This window comes from Rhipicephalus sanguineus, chromosome 9, assembly GCF_013339695.2.
Source record: "Rhipicephalus sanguineus isolate Rsan-2018 chromosome 9, BIME_Rsan_1.4, whole genome shotgun sequence".
In the NCBI taxonomy this organism is placed as follows: Eukaryota; Metazoa; Arthropoda; class Arachnida; order Ixodida; family Ixodidae; genus Rhipicephalus; species Rhipicephalus sanguineus.
This window is the reverse complement of record NC_051184.2, coordinates 27070579-27090442: the sequence shown is the minus strand read 5'-3', so window position 1 is coordinate 27090442 and position 19864 is coordinate 27070579. Positions and strand designations below refer to the sequence as shown.

Sequence of the window (19864 nt, the reverse complement as noted above, 5' to 3'; positions counted from 1 at the left end):
AACCAGTACGATTGGAGTAGCCAGGGTGGCGGGTCACCTCCCCCCCCCCCCTAAAAAAACAACTTCATGGCTGAACTGATGGTTTATGGCTGAACCTTCAGTACTAGATGTACTGAAGGTTCTCAGACCCTCTTCCCATATATTACTCTCACACGATTTCGAACTCAATTGTATCCAAGAGGAAGCATGCCAAACCTTCCGTCCTTAACGGTGCAGATTTTCAGGCATAACACAAGAAAACTTGAAGTTACGTTAACTGAACTGCGTTACAGTATAAAATTTTTATTTGCACACATCTGGTTTCATTTCCTTCCCCCCAGTGTCATTATTGTAATCAAACAGAAACCACGGATCATTTCTTCACAGAATGTCTCAGTTTTTTTCTCCTTTTCCCTCAACTTCTACTGCCGCATGATCCCCCGTAAAGGGTTGAGCCATTCCGCCAGGACCCGACGAACTAACCAACCAACCAACCAACGCGCGCGCTCTCGTGCAAGCAGAAGAAGAACTGTCGAACCGGCCAAGTGGGTGTGTGCCATAGTTTATAGGATCTACTCTACTCTACTCCAAGCGATGCGCAAGTCTCCTCCAAGGGTCAGTAATGTCGCTATATTGCCGTTTAATATTCAGCTGTGTACTATCCCTAACAGGGTGTGCAGGTATAATAGCATACATGCATGCCGACGACGTCGCATTTTTTGCTACATCAATAGACATACTTACCGAAGTCTACAGACTGGAAACGCGGCTGGAGGCAGGGGCGTAGGCAGAATTTTTTTTCGGGGGGGGGGGGGGGGGGGGGGAGCACGGGCCGCGTTTGTGGCGCCTGGCCGTGCGCGTGCAATTTCCGACGGGAAAAAAAGATTTGAGTGCTAACATCAACTAAGTTGAGTTATTTTTCAATAACAGTGTTTGTTTATTTATTAATTTTTTGCTTACACGATGACTAGATTGAGACGCGCATTGGGCGCCATCTTATTCGCGGAATAAACTACTTAATTACTTGTGTTTGTGAAACTTCTGAATGTCCGCTGGCCACAGTTGTTTTAAATTCCCGCCTTTAATATGTTCTGATTAACGCAAGCCGTATTGTCGCAAGCGTCACGTCATTTTAGTCAATAAAAACAACTAAAAAAGCCATAAATAAACATTTTTGCAATAAAAACAAATTAAAATTGCATATTTTTGATTAGCATTGTAAAAACGTTATGTGCAGAGAAACCGCCTAATTGCACAAGCCACTAATAGCCGGCTAAGAGGCGGCGGGCAATCCAAGTAGCTGACCAATCGCATGAAAGCGTGACTTTTTTCAATGTGCTCGATGGCGTTGTCAACGCGGTTCGTACTGTTTGACCACATTTCGATGAAATTCGCTCTTAAAATCAAGTCAAAGAACGTGTCCTTCGATCTACAGCTAAATCCATAGCGAGGGCTTTTAAGAAGAGTGCTGTTTCGCTGTCACACCCGGTCAGGGCCCTTGAGCCTCACAATCGCATGTTGGCGTCGTCCTTCCTTTCGTTTCCTGCTTCTTTCGTCAGATCGAGATGATCCTGGACTCGCAGTACAGGAGAGCGGACAGCGCAGATGAACCGAGTCGAGAGGAGAGCCTCTACTGTCAGACGCTGAGTGTGCAACTCAAGGATGACTACTGCGCCACATCGCGCCGGTAAGTTTCGCGCGCGGTCTGCGGTTGCTTGTTCGCCGCGCCAGCGTAAAACTCTTTGCTTCTTCCTAGCAGACAGAAAGAAAGATTGCGTAAATAAGGCCCGACTAAGCGCATGGGTGTTCTCCCTAAGACTTCCTGTAGAGCGAAGCTAGCATTCTATTCGTTATGATTCCTAAAGCACATGTATCGGTAAGCAAGATCACGTCTCCACAGCAGATGGTTGATTGCAGCTCGAAAGCTCGGCGGTTGAGGTACCCTCCACAGCCCCCTAGCCTCCCCCATTTACAATTTCAGCGGAGTCTAGGGACCCGTAAGTGGTCGCGCATTTTGACCAAGTGAAAAATTTTGTTCGATCGTACGATAAATTGTGTCAAAGCAGGATGTCTCTTGCAGTTGTGCTAATTTCTTGTACTATCGACTCGTAGACAGTAATCGCCCAACTACTCTTTCAGTAAAGTGAAACTGGGGTGCTATCGCGGAACGATGCCTTGTGCCATATTCTATGCTATTCTTATCATCCACCACTCGCGGCTGGCTGATCGCGTTGATAACGGCGACGGACCGTCGTTCTGACCACTGGCCAAGCGCGAAAACACGAAAGGCATTGGAATCGGAAATAGCATCGATTGCACCCCTGGTTACACACTTCGTGAGTTGTCACGCTGCATGATTTAGGCCCTTGTCACACTGGTAAGCTTAAGCGCTGTTATACCCAACTGCAGTTAGCGGACGTGACCACAGTTACTGTAAACCAGACAGAGGCGCTGTCACACGCTTGCAGCAGCGTTCTTTAGTTGATACATGGCTACGTTCGTGCAACACCGCCTTGTACAGGGCTTCACGCTCGATTATGGACGCGTCAGCAGCGTGTTTTGATGCGCGTCTATCAAATAGCGTGAAGCCATGTCCAATGAACGAACGCAGCCGTGTATCAATCTCGTGAAATGCACACGAGATTTTTGCAGCATGGACAAACTTGTACCTCAGAGCCGGTAATTTATCTTCCCAAATGCATATCAAAGCCTCCGTCGTCGCAACGGTCCAGTTGACACGCTTTTGGCTCGATATTTCGCTGGGAGCCGAGCTGCTCGCGTCCGACATAGGGGCCGCCATGTTGTCAGTTTACGGCGCTAACAGGGGTTGCCTACCTCCATTTATGAAACGGTCGTTAGCGGATTAACTGCGGTTAATAACAGTTGTCGTGTGACAAGGTACAACAGCCATTAGACTTAACGGCCGTCGTACTTAATTGTGGTTAGGCTACCCGTGTGACAAGGGTATTACACGTCAGGTGGCAGGGTGCGCCGTGAATTTACCTCACAATCGAACTCGATCTGTCATTTTGTGATGTGGCTGAGACGACACAAATGTTTACACCAGACTGAGTTTCATCATTCTCATTATTTGTTTAATTGTATTTTAGAGTTTCATCAGTGTGCCTCGCCATACGAAGGAGCAACTCGTCGATCATTGGCAGAAAGGTGAGAACCAATAAACAGACCCTTTTCAAGCACACGAGCGCCACTAACAGGTGCTCAAGTGCTCATGGGACAAGTGTGTATGCTGCAGCAGTCGCAGCAACGAGCACGCTGGCCTCACGCTTTAGCTTTCCGCCTGCGCCATGCCAGCACTTCTCAGATCAAGTGAACGTGACAGGGTGTAACATATTACTGCATAAGTTAGTCATTTATATCTGTCTAGTGTTCCCCCGTGCCACTGTTGGACCAGCCAGGCAGTTCCGAAGCGTCATTGCCTTTTCTTTTTTTTCCGCGCCTGTATGCCCTACGAAATAAATTAAACAAATAGATACAACTTGGTTTCCTAGAAGTATTCCACGAGCAGTCAATTAGCGGATCCATTTGCAATCAACGTCCACCGACACTGTTGACGAGCACAAAGTGAGGCTTGGAGATTTAAAGATTACGCAAGAGAGTACAGTCGACATTTAGTAAAATAAAATACGTTGATTAGACAGCATGCGTGTAGCTCGCAGCTCAGGTAACAAAAGATAAGCTTTTATTGCCATTCGTTGAAGCTAACTGCAGATGTTATATTTTAGAAACGCCGGCTGTGTTTTCACGTGTTGGCTCACACATGACTACACTGTAGATATGTAAAAATGTACTCGTGAGCAAGACGAGATTACCTATTAAAGGCCATAGCGGCTAAACTCAGTTGGCGAGTGCAGAAGTATTCATGACACTAAATGCTCAAGCGGAAAGCTATCTCTGGGAATTCGATACATCAGATTTGTATCATCACGTACATTACAAGTAATGTACGTGATGAATTGTATTGTACGTGATGAAAACATGAATTCATTGTTTCGGCTCATATTGTAGTATGTCTTGATGGTCTCGGCACACAATAATGTGCATGCTGCTAACTGCTACATCCGATACATATACGGTCGGTAATACCTACACTGCACTGCACTAATCCTTTCACATTTCATGCATAGAGGTGCATGCAGATGCGTTTGAAAGTGTGCAGTATTTACAATGTAAGAATAGTGAAGAATCGGCGACGTGTTCTTTTCGTTTCGTACTCCCACTGCGCCCACGATGACAACAAGCAACAGGTGACCAAACAGCCAACTCGCTCGGCGTACACATTTTTCCCATCGTGCTCTGCGCGCCCGCGGGGCACTCTGGGATTGCTTGAATAAGGTCTATTAATGCAAACGTTAAAAAAAAAAACTTTCTTGCCTTTTTGATGCAATGAAAAGATACAATGCAGAATTGGGAATAAAAACAAACTCTCAAGCACATTTAGGAAAGATGTGAACTCGCGTAAGATGTAACCGATTCAACTGCTTTCATGAATAAATCATCATGTGTTTCAAACGAGCATGACAGTGTGGAGACAACAGATAATGAAACCAAGGAACGCCTAGGGCAAATTATTTATAGCTTCAATTGAACTTCATTTTCTCTCTTCCTGTAATTAATATGCCACCATTAAAAACTGTGAATAACACTCCCTGAGGCTCTTGATTCCCCTTTCGTTTCAAGTGACTACTCTATTTTACTGCTATTTTAAAACCAGCGAGTGTGCTGTAAACATCAGTGGTTCGTTGGTTATCTGTTCAAGTTATGTGCACAAGCGAAGAACAGCACAACACGATGACAATGTGTATCTTGACTTGGAGTCTTACGATAGATGATAATTACGACAATGTCTTCGAATCCAACAGCGGCATGTGATGAGAAGGGCAATATTTTAAGTTTGCATTCAAAGAATTGTATTTGGATGCATATGGCACAATATGCGAGAGAATGGAACTTTGAAAGCAACTGTGCAAGATGTTTGCGATGTTGGTGCTAATATTTTACTCGCTCACTTTGTATCATTAGGAGCTCCATATTCAACTCACCGATGACGCAGACCCGTTTTTCTTCTACACGCTCACTCTCACTGAAGACGACTTCCAGAGGTGAGTTTCCGGCACTATTCTTTCTCCTCTTTGGCCTCCTTGGCAATTCAGGGTTTTTTGTCTCGTTTATGTGTTGGATAGACCTTGACATGCTTAATTATGTAATATAACGGAGTAAATCCAAAAATATGTCGGCTATGCATTATTCTGATAAATATTCTGCTGCTATATTTAAACTGAAAATGTGAGATACGACGAGGCCAAATGAATTTTCGTTTCGCGTTACTCGGCAATACATGCAAACGAGCAACAATACATCAAGATGTCCACAGAAGTAACTACAGTGGTACTCTTCGGTATGTTTGTTACCAACGTTACTAGAACAAACTCAGTTTCAAAGCTCCGTATCTCCGCCAGCGGAGGAGGGTGGTCCGAACGGCGGTCGCGAGAACTAGCGGCGCTGCTGTTCCGTCTTGCGCCACTATCGGCGCGTCGTCTGCTTCCACGACATAACGCTGCGGTGCGCCGCGCAGTTGCTCGCGGCAACTGCGCGGCAACTTTCTTATTGTACTAGTTAGGCGGATACTTAGGTGGATATGCATAAGGTCGTCTGTATGCATTGGCCCGCGTGCGTTGTTCATTGATTGGCTAAGAATCGATGTTCGGTCTATATTGCCACGCCCACTTCTTGTTTTATTGTGATGTATTCGGGTTTGACCAGCAAGGACGGTTATCAATGCTCGACGCTGTCCGCGAAGCAGTGTTCGAGAAGCTTTGCGATTGTAATAGATCGTTTTGGTAAGATTGGGCGCTGCACGCGAATGTTCCAGCTTTGTCGAGAGATAACGCCGCCACCAGCGATATCGCTGGAAAGTTCGATAGCGCCTGTATAAAAGCCGACGCGCTTGACCGCTTGTCAGTTGATCGACGGTCGACGCTCTGTTCGCTGCTATCAGTGTATTGCTGTAGTTTGACTTTCAGTTTCCCGGCCACAAGTTCCGCCAAATAAAGTGTTTCATCTCGGACCTGCTGACTGCTGCCTTCGTCGACGTCACGACCCTGTGACAATATTTGAGCTGTCTACATTGCGCTTAACTTCCAAGCATAGGAGTTTCTAAGCGAATGAGGGTTTTCAGAGTAATTTTTATAACTACCACCACAATTTTAGCCGCTGCCGTCTTATCTAGACCAAGAACAACCCAACAAGTTTGTAAAAGCCTTTATAGTGCGCAAAGAAGCGTACTTACTCGAGATACAAAGACGTTCTAGAAAAACAGTACTCATGTTTCTACAATTTATTGAAAAAAGCTTTCTCGAAAAACATCACCAATGCTTTGCAATGTTTAGAAGACACGTTTGCGCGACGGTTAAAGGGATACTGACCCAAAATCGGAAAATTTTACGAGAACTCGGTAAATGAAATCTCAGTGTGCGATTACATCGAATAGATGTCGTCTCTGAGCAATTTTTTCAGCGGATAGTTGTATTTTCGGTGTCTCATCTTTCTACGGTGCCTTAAACAATTCGAACAGATCGGCCGTGATGTGAGCACCGAGCAGTTATTCGCGCGTACTCTGTCGCTAGAAGAGTTGTCAGTATTCAATTTCAGTTTTTCAACTTCACCGAGCAGATGTTCCATGCCCGCAGCACTCCTTACACTGTACGACAGCCATTTGCGTTTCGTGCTGTAGCCGTTCACTACGCAGTTAAACTGCTCGTCAACTACAGTTATCTTTTGCACAAGTAAGTCTCCGTTCCCTTAGCAAAGTGTGGAAGTGGGCTAGTTGGTATTCCATTATTAAACTGCTCAGCGCAAAAAATTTGACACGGTACACATAGAAAAGACGAGGACCAGCGCTGGTCCTCGTCTTTTCTATGTGTACCGTGTCAAATTTTTGCGCTGAGCAGCCCGTTCCCGAGCCGGCGAGTGTAAAATATTCCGCACATCTTGTTCAATACCTCGTCGTAAAATCTCTCCAAAATCCACTGCTTTGAAGGCATAGCGACAGCTGACAACTGATCGAATGTCAGTGTGATGCAACTCTCAGTTTCGGTAGCGTAGGTAATCGCCTGCCTTTCGCTTTGCTGTTCTATTTCTGCCGGCTTCTCGAAATTGGGCACTGGGCTTTCGCGGGAAGCCGTGCGTTTTGGGGTGGATTTGCGCCTAAACCCCGAACATTTTGGCTTTGAAATGTGGGGTGGAAGTGCTGGCAACGAGCGCGGCACGGACCTGGCGCGAGTTCCCACTTTCCAAATGGGATCAAAACTTCTTGTCCCGCAACGACACGACGATAGTGCTTTACAATGTCGTCACTCTCAAAATGAACGTCACAGACCTTGCATTTCGCAGTAAGCTTTCTATCTTTGCGATGCAAAGCTTGAATGGCGTAGGGTCTTTTGTAGATCCGAAGAAGTGTCGTGAAGCGGAGTCGTCGTTGCGGTAGCCGCTGTTGCAGCCCGGCGCAAAGCAAGTCGGCATACCGCACCGTGAATCTGTTCGCCGTCGTTACGCTTCGTACATCATGCACGTGTCTTCGTACGAGACGCTAAGCCTGGTCAAGAACAGTCGCAAAAATGACGAGCTAACAAAGCGCAGACGACGCTGTAACCCACGTGCGCTCGTACGTACATCGGCGGCGCCGATCATAACACGCGCCAGCCGCGGGAGCTAGACGTGACTGCAGCGCCACTAGTTCTCACGACCGCCACGCGGACCGCCTCTCCGGCGGAGCTTTTAAACTGAGTTTGTTCTAGTAACGTTGGTTTGTTACTAGACGCAAGAAATATGAGAAAAAAAAGAACAGTTTTGTCTAACAGATAAAAAAGGCGAATTTTAGCATTGTTCATGTTCATGTAGGTGAACCTCGTTATAACCAAGCAGCATGGGGACCATAAGTTAGTTTGTTATATAAGATGTTTGTTCTAACAGATCGTAAAGTAACAGCACAAAAACAGCTGATCAACACACAGAGACAAACATCTGTTGTTTCTGCACTGTTATTTTACGATCACGAACAAGCAACAAGCCCGATATACTGCCATCGTGTTGTAACAGACAGAAATCGGCAATCTGGCTCGCGTGAGAATCCTAGATAGAAAAGTGAGAATCCTAGATAGTCTAGGCTTCAAACCCACCATAAACGAGGTTATCCTTACCTGCCTCCTTGTGGCATTTTAAACTAAACAGACTGAATGATAAGCTGAAATTACAACAGAACAAAGTTTGTTTGACAAAACAGGCATGCGTTCACATTTATTTGAAGAAGGATGTGACCGCATTTTAACCTTTTAATCTCACAATCACATTTAAGGGGGCCCTGCAACACTTTTTCAGCATGGTCAGAAAATGCTGCCGATTGGTAGTCGAGGCTCCTGAGAACACGCGAGCCAAACATAGTGCAGCACACAGCCTGGAATTTAGAATTAATTCTCAAAGTCAGCTAGAAATCGCTCCCTCTTCTCTCTACAAATGATGCCATATACCCAAATTATTGAGCCACATACCTACACGAAGTCCACGGCCATCGGCTGATTTGAGCATCGTAAGTTGCATAGTTACCTGGCCACCATGCGATGCCACCACGTGCCCGCGCGCGTGCTCGCAATCACACTGAAAGTAAGCCGCACGTTTGAAGAAAAACTTTCTAAGGTCATGACGCAGTTTGCGACTAGTCCACTATAACCGATAATTTGCTATATGAGTGTTCGTTTTAGCAGGTTTCAACTGTATTTATAATTCTGCTGTGTGGTCCTGGCTGTGAGACTGAAAACCAGTGTAGGTCCTGACTAAATATACTTGGATTTTAATGTGCCATGTAAAAAAACATGCCACTGCGTCTGCTTCTTTCTTGTTTCTCACAATGCTTCTTCTCGCACTCCACAGCCTCAAGGCTCAGCAGGGTCTCCTGGTGGATTTCCTGGCGTTCCCGCAGAAGTTCATTGACCTGCTCGAGCTATGCACGAAGGATGAGCAAAAGGTTCAAGTTGCTTTAACCTCAATTACAGCCCTTCCATCGTGTCTTATACCTGGTCTCGTGTGCATGCATGCATATAGCTTACCTGCTGCCCACCTTAAGGAAAGGGAACAGAGAACTGGTCTTCTATGCATACATCATAAACTATTGCTCCTCTGTTTAACAAAACATGCTATCCTGGAGCACCGGCACGTCAATTCAGGACTCACAGAAAACACTTTGCAGCATGGGCAGTGCTTCATGATTAGCTGGCTACGCCATAGCTGACACTATAACCGTTTTTGGTGGGAAAGTGAATACGTCGACAAGCAGTCTTATCACGCAGTGAGATTGTATTCCTGTTGAGTGCAAAATGTTATGCCTGTAGCACATCATAGCAACCACACACAGCAAAGCAAATTTTATTTTCCAGATAGAGAAGACTGAATGGTCGCTTTGGGCTGAAAACAACTGCAATAGCCTGACTGTGGCCCAAAAGCCTCGCATGGCAAAAATGGCGTAATACATAGCATACGAGTGTCACGAACGACGTTTAGATCAGATTAAGTTGGCTATCACAGCAATAATAACGGATACAAAACTGTGCATGCCTCACAGCGTTAACCGACAGAGCTAACCAATGAATCACTTAGCACCGTGGGGACACTGAAGAGAATGCCAATTTTTCACGCATTGATAAATTCCTCTTTCAAGGTACCAAAAACACCACACTTGCTGCACGAAGACTAGGGGTGTGCGAATAGTGAAATTTCATCTCAAATCGAATTCAAATCGAATATCGAATAGTATATTTACACGAAACGTGAACCGCCATCTACGGCATGACAAAGGAAAAATCACTGACTCTACAACGTGGCGACAGCTTTATTACGCGCTTGTTCGGGAGATTTTTTTTCACCGTTTATAGGCGCGCAAGCATGTTTATAGAGGAGCCGCCATCCCACTGAGTAAGCAGCGCCACTCCTAACCTCCTAATGGCAAACAGAAGGGAGTATGGTAGCTAGTTTTTTTTTCTCCTATGGTAGCGTAATACGGCTCATCTTACAGTGGTAATGTTGTGCTTCATCGCAATGGGTGCTGTGGGCCTAAAAATCTTCGGGTGCCCTTTCACAGCAGCGTTTTAATTGCGCGCAAGAACGACGGGAGTTTCTGAACGAGCGGTGCGGTGCGTCTGTGGCGACAGCACAGCGTGAACAAATTTTCACATGTGAAGCCAATCACCGAGGGCCTTGTGGGCCAAAGTCGGGACGTTTTACGGAGCTTGCGGCATACGCGACCGAACTACGCAAAAAGTTCGTGGATTGGTTTCGGAAGCGAAGTTGTGAAGGGCTTGACAGTTATCTCATATGTTCTTTCTTTTTTTTACGTACGCAAATGACATAATCTCCTTTAAAATAAACATGCGCTCGCTTTCGAACCATGATATCAGTGAAAGTTTTAAGGAAAGGCCTACTGCAACGACGCTAGCGTTAGTTTTAACCACCCTACTCTAACCAAGTTGCACCGTTTGCCTTTGTCGCGCTTTAGGTATTCGCGCTGTCGAATAATTCGAAACTTCGAATACTAGCTATTCGAAAGTCGAGTCGAATTATTCGATTAGCTATTATTCGATTCGAATTCGAAACTCGAATATTTGCACACCCCTAACGAAGACTCTTGGTAAGCAAAAAAAACATGCAAAAGGAAAATGCGGGTGGTGACGCCACCTTGAAGTTCCCGTACCAGTGGCCGTGACGTCATAAATTTTGACGGCGTCTATTAGGGCCTACATAGTTCCTAATCAGTAAAAATGAAGTACATTGTCTTCTGATAGAGCCAATGACTTAACATACCGTGTTTCAGGAAATGTCATTGAGCCAGTATGGCCAAAATACGAAAAAACATTTTGAAATGCATGACGTCGCCATCAGATATTTCAGCGGGAGACTTAAAAGTGATACTTTTGAGATTAGTTTACTCATCTATAAAAAAAGAACTATGGTGGTGAAATCAATGACACTGGAGTTTTCAGAGCATAATTTATCAGTCTAAACTAATTTAATTGTCTTACTTTGGTGTTCCTTTTAACAGATCAAACATGAAGCTATTGCCCCGACATTGACAATAATCCCTCGTTGGTTTTTCAACTTCGCTCACCTACCACAGGACAGCCCCCGGTTTGTGCTATCACTCACGGTGCACGGCCGGATTGGCTCGGATCCGGCCATCCTGGATGTCATTGAGGTCAATCCTTTCAAGCACCTAGTCCACTTGTCACTCAAGCTGGCCTCTGCTCCCGACACTGTTGTCCGCAAGCACCTGAGCTCTGCCATGCGTCATCTGAAGGTGCGGTTCTCTACATTGGCGGGATTTAAAACTTGACACAATGTGACAGTAAACTAGATAAGAAACAGTGGCATGTTTGAGAAACAGTATTTATCCACTTAGATGTGATGATGTGCTACATAGTGCCGAAGTACGGATCGATGCCAGAAGATATATGTTCGATGCACAGTCACTTGAATTGTGTAGCAGTTCCTTGAAAACCTGTGGGCATAGTTTCATAATAGAGCACTGGAGGGCAGTTTGTTGCCAGTGTTTGTGGAAGCTGTAAGGCATGATGCTTCAGCCAGCATAGGAATGATGGGTTGTACATAGATTTGCCAAAGCTTCGTTCTTTTGGCTCCATGTAGCCTGCAGCCGCTTTGTCGCTGGACAGAGTTCAGCAAAAGTTCAGCAGTCCCTATTCACCACTGTGACCCTTTTAAGCTTACCAATTCAAATCAGCTCACGAGGTTAACGAGCCATTTCTTTATCAGAAACACAAGCCAAAACTCAACAATAAACAAGGCCACTAGTGCATTTGAAGGCAAATTCATGTACTACCCGTCATTCCCATAGTGGCCAAACAGTCTCAACACCACAGTTCCCTCTAGTAAATATTGTCACGACTAAAAGCTGGCATATTGACAGAGGACAACGAAGTGAGGAGCACAAGCAGCAACCACTGTCTCTCTCTGAGGAAGACGACCTGGAAGCGTCTGCTCTTTTGACCTGTCAATACAGACCTTGTTTTCCTTGTTGCACCGTGGTCCTGTGTCTTGTTCTTTCCACGTTGCGACACTGGTGGAGGTGCTGGACTTCAACGCCTGATGCTCAACACTCCTCCCCGGAGCGGCACTGTTAGTCCAATCCCGCAAACTGTTCCTGCAGTGGACACCCCTGTCCACCGCTACAGTCGCCGACTGCGAGGCCTAAGTCCCGAGGCAATCCCCCTGGAACTTCCCCAGCCAGAACTCCGTCTGGAGAAATGGCAACCGCCGGCGCTTCACAGGTGACTGTTGAGCAGCCTCGGATCCCTGAGACCTTCCACGGTGAAGCTTATGAGGACGTGGAGGATTGGCTCGAGCAGTATGAGCGAGTCGCTAAGGTGAATCATTGGAACGTAGAGCAGAAGCTGTCACGCGTTTACTTTACCCTGGCAGACAGCGCTCGTACGTGGTACGAGAACCGGGAAGCCACATTGTCTTCCTGGGATGCATTTCGGCAGCAACTTCTCGGAACCTTTGCAAGCAGCGACCGTCGCGATTCCGCTCAGCAACTCATCGAGTCGCGCATACAAAAGCCGAATGAGAGTGTCGCCGTGTTTGCGGAGGATATGACCCGCCTGTTTCGCCGAGCTGACCCCGAGATACCTGAAGCTAAGAAACTCCGCTATTTGATGAGAGGCATCAAGGAACAGCTTTTTGCCGGTCTCCTTCGCAACCCGCCGACAACCGTAGTGGAATTCATCAAGGAGGCTACAACCATCGAGCGAGCGCTCCAGCAAAGGTGCCGCTACCACGACCGACCAAACAGCGCATCGATAAACGTCTCTGCTTTGACTGCCGGCAGCGAGTGTTCTCTGCGTGAGCTCATTCGCGAGGTCGTTCGTGAGGAGATCCACAACCTCCTTGTGACCCCGCAAGAACCCGCAATGGCTTCTGTCGCAGAAGTTGTGCGGCAAGAAATCCGCCAGGCATTGTCGTTGCCCGAATCCCCATCACACCAGCGGTCCATAAACTTCGCATCTGCCGTCCGTCGTCCAACTCCAGTGACACACAACGCGTCACCCCTGCCTTATTACAACGTCACCACTGGGCTTTACAACGAGTCATTGACCCCAGCGTACAACCCGCCACCGCCATTGACCCCAGCGTACAATCCGGCGCCGCCGACTCCACAGCCTAATGTGCCCACGGAAGCATCGCCGCTCTACCTTTCGCCGCCATCTGCAACTTGGTTGCCAAGGATGCCCACCAGTTGACCATTCGTTCGTAAGACGGACTTGTGGTGCACCGTTGACCGGCGTCCACTTTGCTTCCATTGCGGAGAAGCTGGCCATGTTTACCGCATTTGCCCGTATCGTGACCATAGATATGAGACCTTCGCACCGACCTTCCCTCGTACTCGTTTTGATAACTGACGTGACAGCAATGCATGCCCGCAAGCACAGCCACTCGATACGCCGTATCGTCGATCCCGCTCTCCGTCTCCTGCATCAAACTCACCGCACCACCGCAGTTACGCCGATGCGGTCCGGGGCAGATCGCCCAGCCCACGTCGGGGAAACTAACAGCAGTGACCTTCGGGGGGAAGGTTGCCGCCCGTCGAGATGCTACAACACCCCCAACATCGTCAGAACGACACAATATGACGGACAATACGACGGATGATACGACGGACGATACGACGTTGCCGGCAGCAAAGGAAATCGTAAGCGCTTAGACGTTAGCATAGACGGACGCCCAGTAACAGCGCTGGTAGATACTGGTGCCGACTTCTCTATTATTAGCCGGAAACTCGCCGACTGTCTAAAGAAAGTAAAAACTTTATGGATGGGCCCCAACATTAGAACCGCGGGGGGTCAATTGGTCAAGCCAACAGGCAAATGCACCGATCGAATTAATATTGGCAGTTCGGATTTTGTCGCTACGTTTGTCATTTTACCGGAATGCTGCAAAGATCTGATCTCGGGAATGGATTTCCTGCGTGAATATGGCGCCGTTATAAACATTCCTGACAGATCGGTTACGTTTTGGATGGCCCCTGGTCAGATTTCGGATTCGCCCTGTACAGATCAACGACGTAAACCTCTGCGTGTCTTCGACGATGACGTCACCATCCCACCGCGGTCAAGCGCACTTGTGGCTGATGTCACGACTAAAAGCTGGCAGATTGACAGAGGACAACGAAGTGAGGAGCACGAGCAGCAATTACTGTCTCTCTCTGAGGAAGACAACGTGGAAGTGTCTGCTCTTTTGACCTGTCAATACAGACCTTGTTTTCCTTGTCGCACCGTGGTCCTGTGTCTTGTTCTTTCCACGTTGCGACAATATAGTAGGAAACACTACGCCTGTGGGAGCATAGTAAAATCTTGGGGTCTCTGGCATTCGCCTCATTACAGCGCACCTAATTTATTCATAATACAACCCACCTTTTTCTCTTTTTCATTCCTGAGATAACTGAGCTTTTAAGCTCAAGTTGCTTGTAAGTGTTCACATCTTGTGATAGCTAAATTGTCTTGATGGTCTTTATGCCACATGTACAGAATAAATTGAAGCTCAGTCAAAGGGAAAGTATGTGTGCGAGCAACAAACAAGAAATGGCAAGACGATATTCCCATTATGGAGCTTAATATTGTCCCATAAGGAAGCCGAAATGCCATTTGTAATAGCTTGTAATCGCTGTCTGTTGTTACTTTCAGTTATTTGTTCCAAGCTTAATTAACAAAGTATCATCAATGTTTGACTGTTTCATAAACCTTGGAAATGAGATAGAAAAGCACTGCCGTAAAATTCCGAGCAAACGCACCCACCCTAGCAAGCACCCTCTTCAATTTCACTGCTAATTTCTAATTTCCATGCCATTCCGGGAAAACGAACCCCCCCCCCTCTCTCACTCTGCACCCCGGTCATGTACTGCGCCCATGCAGCACTGGCCTGCATAAATACCATCCAGTCCTGCTTACCAGTCCAATCTTAAAGCGCCTGCGCCTGAAATTTGTTGAAAAAATGATCGCGAACGTAAACATAGCACAAGACACCCATGACAATTTTTGGGGTCCCGTGAGCGAAAGCATGGCCCTCGAGACCTGTATTCCATGATGGTGCCAATAACTCCGTATCCAGTGAAAGTAAGGCCTCAGAGATCTGTGTTTGTTGCCTAGAACTGTTGCGTTGGCTCATCATCGTAGACGCTTCCATGTTGTGGTTCCTGTGGTCTGATCATGTAGGGATTACGTTTTTTGTATTTGTGAGCCGTGGTTGTAATGCACCGTGCCATGAACGAGAGCGAAAAAGACTTCTGAGAAAGTCCACTGCACTCCATTTTTTCTTGCGTGAAAACTTTGCTCACGCCACTTCGAATTTTGGTGCCATTCTACGAAAGCGCCACCCCCCCATCCACTTTGCCAGTCATTTCGTCTTGCTGAAGGGGGCACTTACTTGGGATTTTGCGGTGCGTTTAAAACGTCGTACAGTTCAAATTGAAGTGCACATTTTTTTTTACAGCAAAACTGTCTACCCTGTGCCATTGTCATCGTCGTAGTAGTAGTAGTAGTAGGCGTTGCGCAGGTCACATGGCCCTTGGACAGGTCATGTGACGCATTTTGGGCAAGTGGGCGGCTGGAGTGGGCACAGCCATGCTGAAACGCTACCGTAGTGTTCAAGCACCGCCGTGAATGACCATATCATTGCACGGGATCCGCATGGCTCGACTTGAAGAACAAAGAAGCACAAAGAAACTTTTAATGAAAACTTTGGCAAAGCTTAGGAGCAAACTGTAATGCCTGAAGAAAGGCGTGCGAGCTTTGCTGCCTGATGGTTTTCATGGCGTGGAACAGGCTGGACTTCTTTTTAACGTGATAGCGTTGAAGAGCTCGTTTCGCAGAAATTCCAGCGCCGATGTCGGCGTCGTTTTTTGTGAGCAAAAAATCATCTTGCCCGTGACTGAAAAATCAAGAAAGATGCAAATAAAATAAATAATAAAAATCTTCGGTTCAAGAGAGAATCGAACCCAGGCCGCCTGCGTGGCAAGCAGGTGTTCTACTACAGAACTATGCTATTGCTTGAAACTGCTTCCGAAAAAAACACTGTATGAATGTCAAGTAGTGGAAGGAGTCCCCTTCACGCATGTAATATTGCATGGCAGAAGCGTAGAATCACACCAGCTGCCAAAACATGTGAATTGTGCAACGAGTGGGTGTTTTAAAGGCCCACTCATTACAAAGCGCTCAGACGTATTTAATCATCAGCTGCAAAAGCATCAACAAAGTCGGCAGCTGCGTAGGATCGCGTGTTGCTTTACGGACACGTAGTGGGTCCTTCGCTGATTCGCAAAAGGAAGAATTATGGCGTTGTGGGCACTTAACAACTGTACTTTCAGTAGGCATTCTAGGATAGTTTGAAACGGCCAATTTTTTTCCTTACGTTTTTCCAGTCATTTTTTTCTTTACGGCATGGTTGAGGCGTGCACCAAGAACCAAAGCTAGGCTAGCAGTTGAGAAGCCACTGCGCATGGGGCCTGATTATGCTATCGCGTTCTGCTCTTGAAGGCCCTCCTAGTCTTTTTTTTTTTACGTATTGTCTTGAATATTTATTAGAAGGCATTGTGGAATTAGTGTGAAGTAAATGTTTAATCAAACCGGCGCTGCTTTCTTTGTGAACGCGCCACTGCTCGTAGGCAGGTTTCGGGCTTTTGGTCAATTGTTGCATCCCCACTTCGGCATCTTCCAGTACAGTGTTTGTGCCTTAGTATATATATAATATCTGGGGTTTAACGTCCCAAAACCACGACACGATTATGAGGGACGCCGTAGTGGAGGGCTCTGGAAATTCCGACGACCTGGGGTTCTTTACATTCACCTAAATCTAAGTACACGAGCCTCAAACATTCTCACCTCCATCGAAAATGCAGCCGCCGCGACTGGGATTCGATCCCGTGACCTTGGGGTCAGCAGTCGAGCGCCATAACAACTAGACCACCATGGCGGGGCGTGTGTGCCTTAGCATGTTTGTGTCACTGGTTTTGTGGCCAACAAGATGACTGTTGAATTTTGTGCCAGCGGAGCGTTGACCTGAGCTACGTTGCAGGACGAGAACAGGCGGCTGGAGGCCACACTCCGAAGCTCCGAGACGGACTTTCACACCCGCCTGCGGCAGTATCAGGAGATGGCGACGGAGCGGTCGCGGGAGCTGGACCGTGTCCACTCCCTTCATGCCTCCCAGCTCGCATCGTTGCGAGAGCAGCATGAGCGCGAGTTGGCAGCAGAGAAGGAGAATCTGCGCAAGGTGAGAATGGCTGTGTTCACAGGCATGTGGAGGCTCCAGGCCCAACTGAGTAGGTTTTAAAAAAATATGCTGGAGTGGTACGTCTCGTAACGCCTTACCAGCAATAGTGAAGACAGCGCTTGCATGCCCTTTATCTCAGAAACCTGCTCTTTCCAGGTAGATAAAGTTGTTTTGCTCGGTTAATGTAAACGCTACGTTAACTCTCAAATAAGAGATCTTTGTTACCGATATCAAGATAAGTATTGATGACCTGATCTCCAATAAAATTGGCCAAAGACTTTGAGGCTTCGTATAGAAACCAGTTACACAAAGGGACACGTTGAGCAGTATTTGTCCGGAAAAATTCGCCATTACACTCATATGGCATGCGAGGAAAACACTCCATTACCTTTGCAGAATGCTGACGTTTTATTTTATCCTACCCCTACAAAGGTGGCAGCTGCGGCTGCTATCTTAGGCTGGGTACAGCTTTTGTGAAGCATAATTTTCACTCCGGCAATTCTTTTTAAATCTCCTTGGGCCCAATCCACAGTTCGAGTGTGTGGTTACAGGGACACTAAAGGCAAATATCGAATCAACACGGGCTGTTTTGAATAGGGAACGTTTCGAAAGAACGGGCCATTCGAGAGGAAACCTTGTTTCAAGGGTCCACATAGCCTTAGCGCAATCCAAAGTGCCCGTCCCAAACAAGGGGTTGGGGCATCGCATATGTCATTGCTGTCCTTTACTGTTCAACAGCTGGCGCTACGTTACCTTGCATAATGCGGAAAAGCTTGGCCAGAAACCAAGTGGATGGAATCACAACAACGCATCTAGCTCCCAATACTTTTATGATGCTGCACTCCCCTCAGTCTTCCAGCAACCAAACGCTTGACGGTGGTTTAACTGGCATTTTGCTGTTTCACAACATATGGAGGCCCTAGTTTTGGACAGAATAAACTAGAGCTGTGCGAATAGCAAAATTTTGGGTGCGAAGCGAATTCGAATAATGAAGATTGAGTGCGAATCGAATCGAATAATTTCGAATAATTTTCGAATATTTCTCAAACATTTTTCGAATAATTCGAAGTGAAATTACAGAAAAAGTTGCAGAGAATCCCTAAGTATGTTCTTGTGAGATAGCAACATGAAAGTGTTTCTTTTTGCTAGGTTGATGAAGCGCTGGTGGGTTCATATTTCATAGTTGTCTTTCTTATCAAGAATGAGGCAATGTAGAGGCCGAATTGTATTTATGTACATGATTTGGTGCAACCAAAGTGCTGCCGACAACACTTTACACGTGATAGGCAGAGATGCCATTTCCTCAGCCTCTCCTCCTCTTTCAACTGCTGTGGAAGGCCAACTGATGTGGCGGACAAGGGTGTGCTCCCTTCAAGTCCGGAGTTCCAAATCTGCCTCGTAGACGTCTATATATGAGAACATCTGAAATTTTGGATGCTAAAAAGCTTCGGCATCCGATTTTTCGGAGTTCCTGCCCAAATTTCAGGTCCAAAACAGCATTAATTGAGCCCCCAACTCTGCCACATCTTTCATCTCTATATTGGAACCAGCGTTTTCTTGAGTTAACACATTTGCGACCGTAGCGGAGCTTGAAAGGCAGCTTTGCCGCAATACGGGGGTGTGAGGAGGTGAAGCATATTGAAAATTTAGGGACCACTTTCAAACGGACGTTGACTGTCTCTTGCCCAAGTTCGACCGTAACGGTTCTTGAAAGGCAGCTTTGCCACAATACGGGGGTGTGATGAGGTGAAGCATGTTAAAAATCTAGGGACCACTACCAACCGGACTTTGTCTCTCGGCTAAGTTCGACCGTAACGAAGCTGGAAAGACAGCTTTGCCGCAATACGAGAGTGTAATGAGGTGAAGCATATTGAAAATCTGAAGGGGTCACTTTCAACCGGACGTTGACTGCATTTGTCTTTGGGAAGTTCGAATAGTTCGAATACTAAAATTTCAGTGCGAATCGAATCGAATAGCAAACACTATTCGAAAAATATTCGAAATTTTGAATATTCGCACATCCCTAGAATAAACCCTTCTTGTTGCATTATTTTGCTTTGTTGTAACAACTGACGTGATGTCACTGACGAGTTGGAAACGACCCGGAAACACCACAAGCAGTATAAGAACCTGCTTTAGGGAGATAAAAAATAGCAGATTGAAGTCCTCTCTTTGGTGCATCCATGTTCTTCGTGGTGTTGTCCAACTGTGTTGTTTTTGGTGAATGGCATCGATGAGTTCTGATGCTATCAAACTTCTGTGAAACTTTTCTAATGTGGTGCTTGCCATTTCATTTCATCTTCGAAAGTGCTATGACATTCAAAGCTGTCTTAAATCTTGTCGTTCTAGGCCAGTTCAGAGCAGCAGTTTCGCTCGGACTTGGAGCACCGGGAGACGGAGCAGAGGCTCAGGAAGCAGATCCAGGTCCTGGAGGCCGACGTCTCCATCAAGGAAACGTTGAATAAAGTGAGGATTTTTCTCTGCATCTTGCTTATCATGACCTGCTAGCGGCTTGTTCGCTGACACGCAATGATTTGCC

At 46.6% G+C, this 19864-nt stretch overlaps 1 protein-coding gene across 2 annotated transcripts in view; it reads left to right on the top strand.

Moving 5' to 3' along the window:
* Nucleotides 1-546: 546 nt before the first annotated feature.
* Nucleotides 547-19864, top strand: part of LOC119404829 (spindle assembly abnormal protein 6 homolog) — a 38535-nt gene continuing 19217 nt past the window's right edge. Inside the window, exons 1-8 of one of the 2 annotated variants that reach the window (XM_037671502.2) lie at nucleotides 547-594; nucleotides 1539-1666; nucleotides 3090-3147; nucleotides 5023-5102; nucleotides 8926-9019; nucleotides 11162-11341; nucleotides 17128-17325; nucleotides 19675-19791. In XM_037671502.2, the coding sequence (XP_037527430.1) occupies nucleotides 574-594; nucleotides 1539-1666; nucleotides 3090-3147; nucleotides 5023-5102; nucleotides 8926-9019; nucleotides 11162-11341; nucleotides 17128-17325; nucleotides 19675-19791 (876 nt within the window). In that variant the 5' untranslated portion in view covers nucleotides 547-573. Of the gene's footprint in view, nucleotides 595-1254; nucleotides 1339-1538; nucleotides 1667-3089; nucleotides 3148-5022; nucleotides 5103-8925; nucleotides 9020-11161; nucleotides 11342-17127; nucleotides 17326-19674; nucleotides 19792-19864 lie in introns of those variants that run through there. The other variant, XM_037671504.2, reaches the window with a different exon arrangement.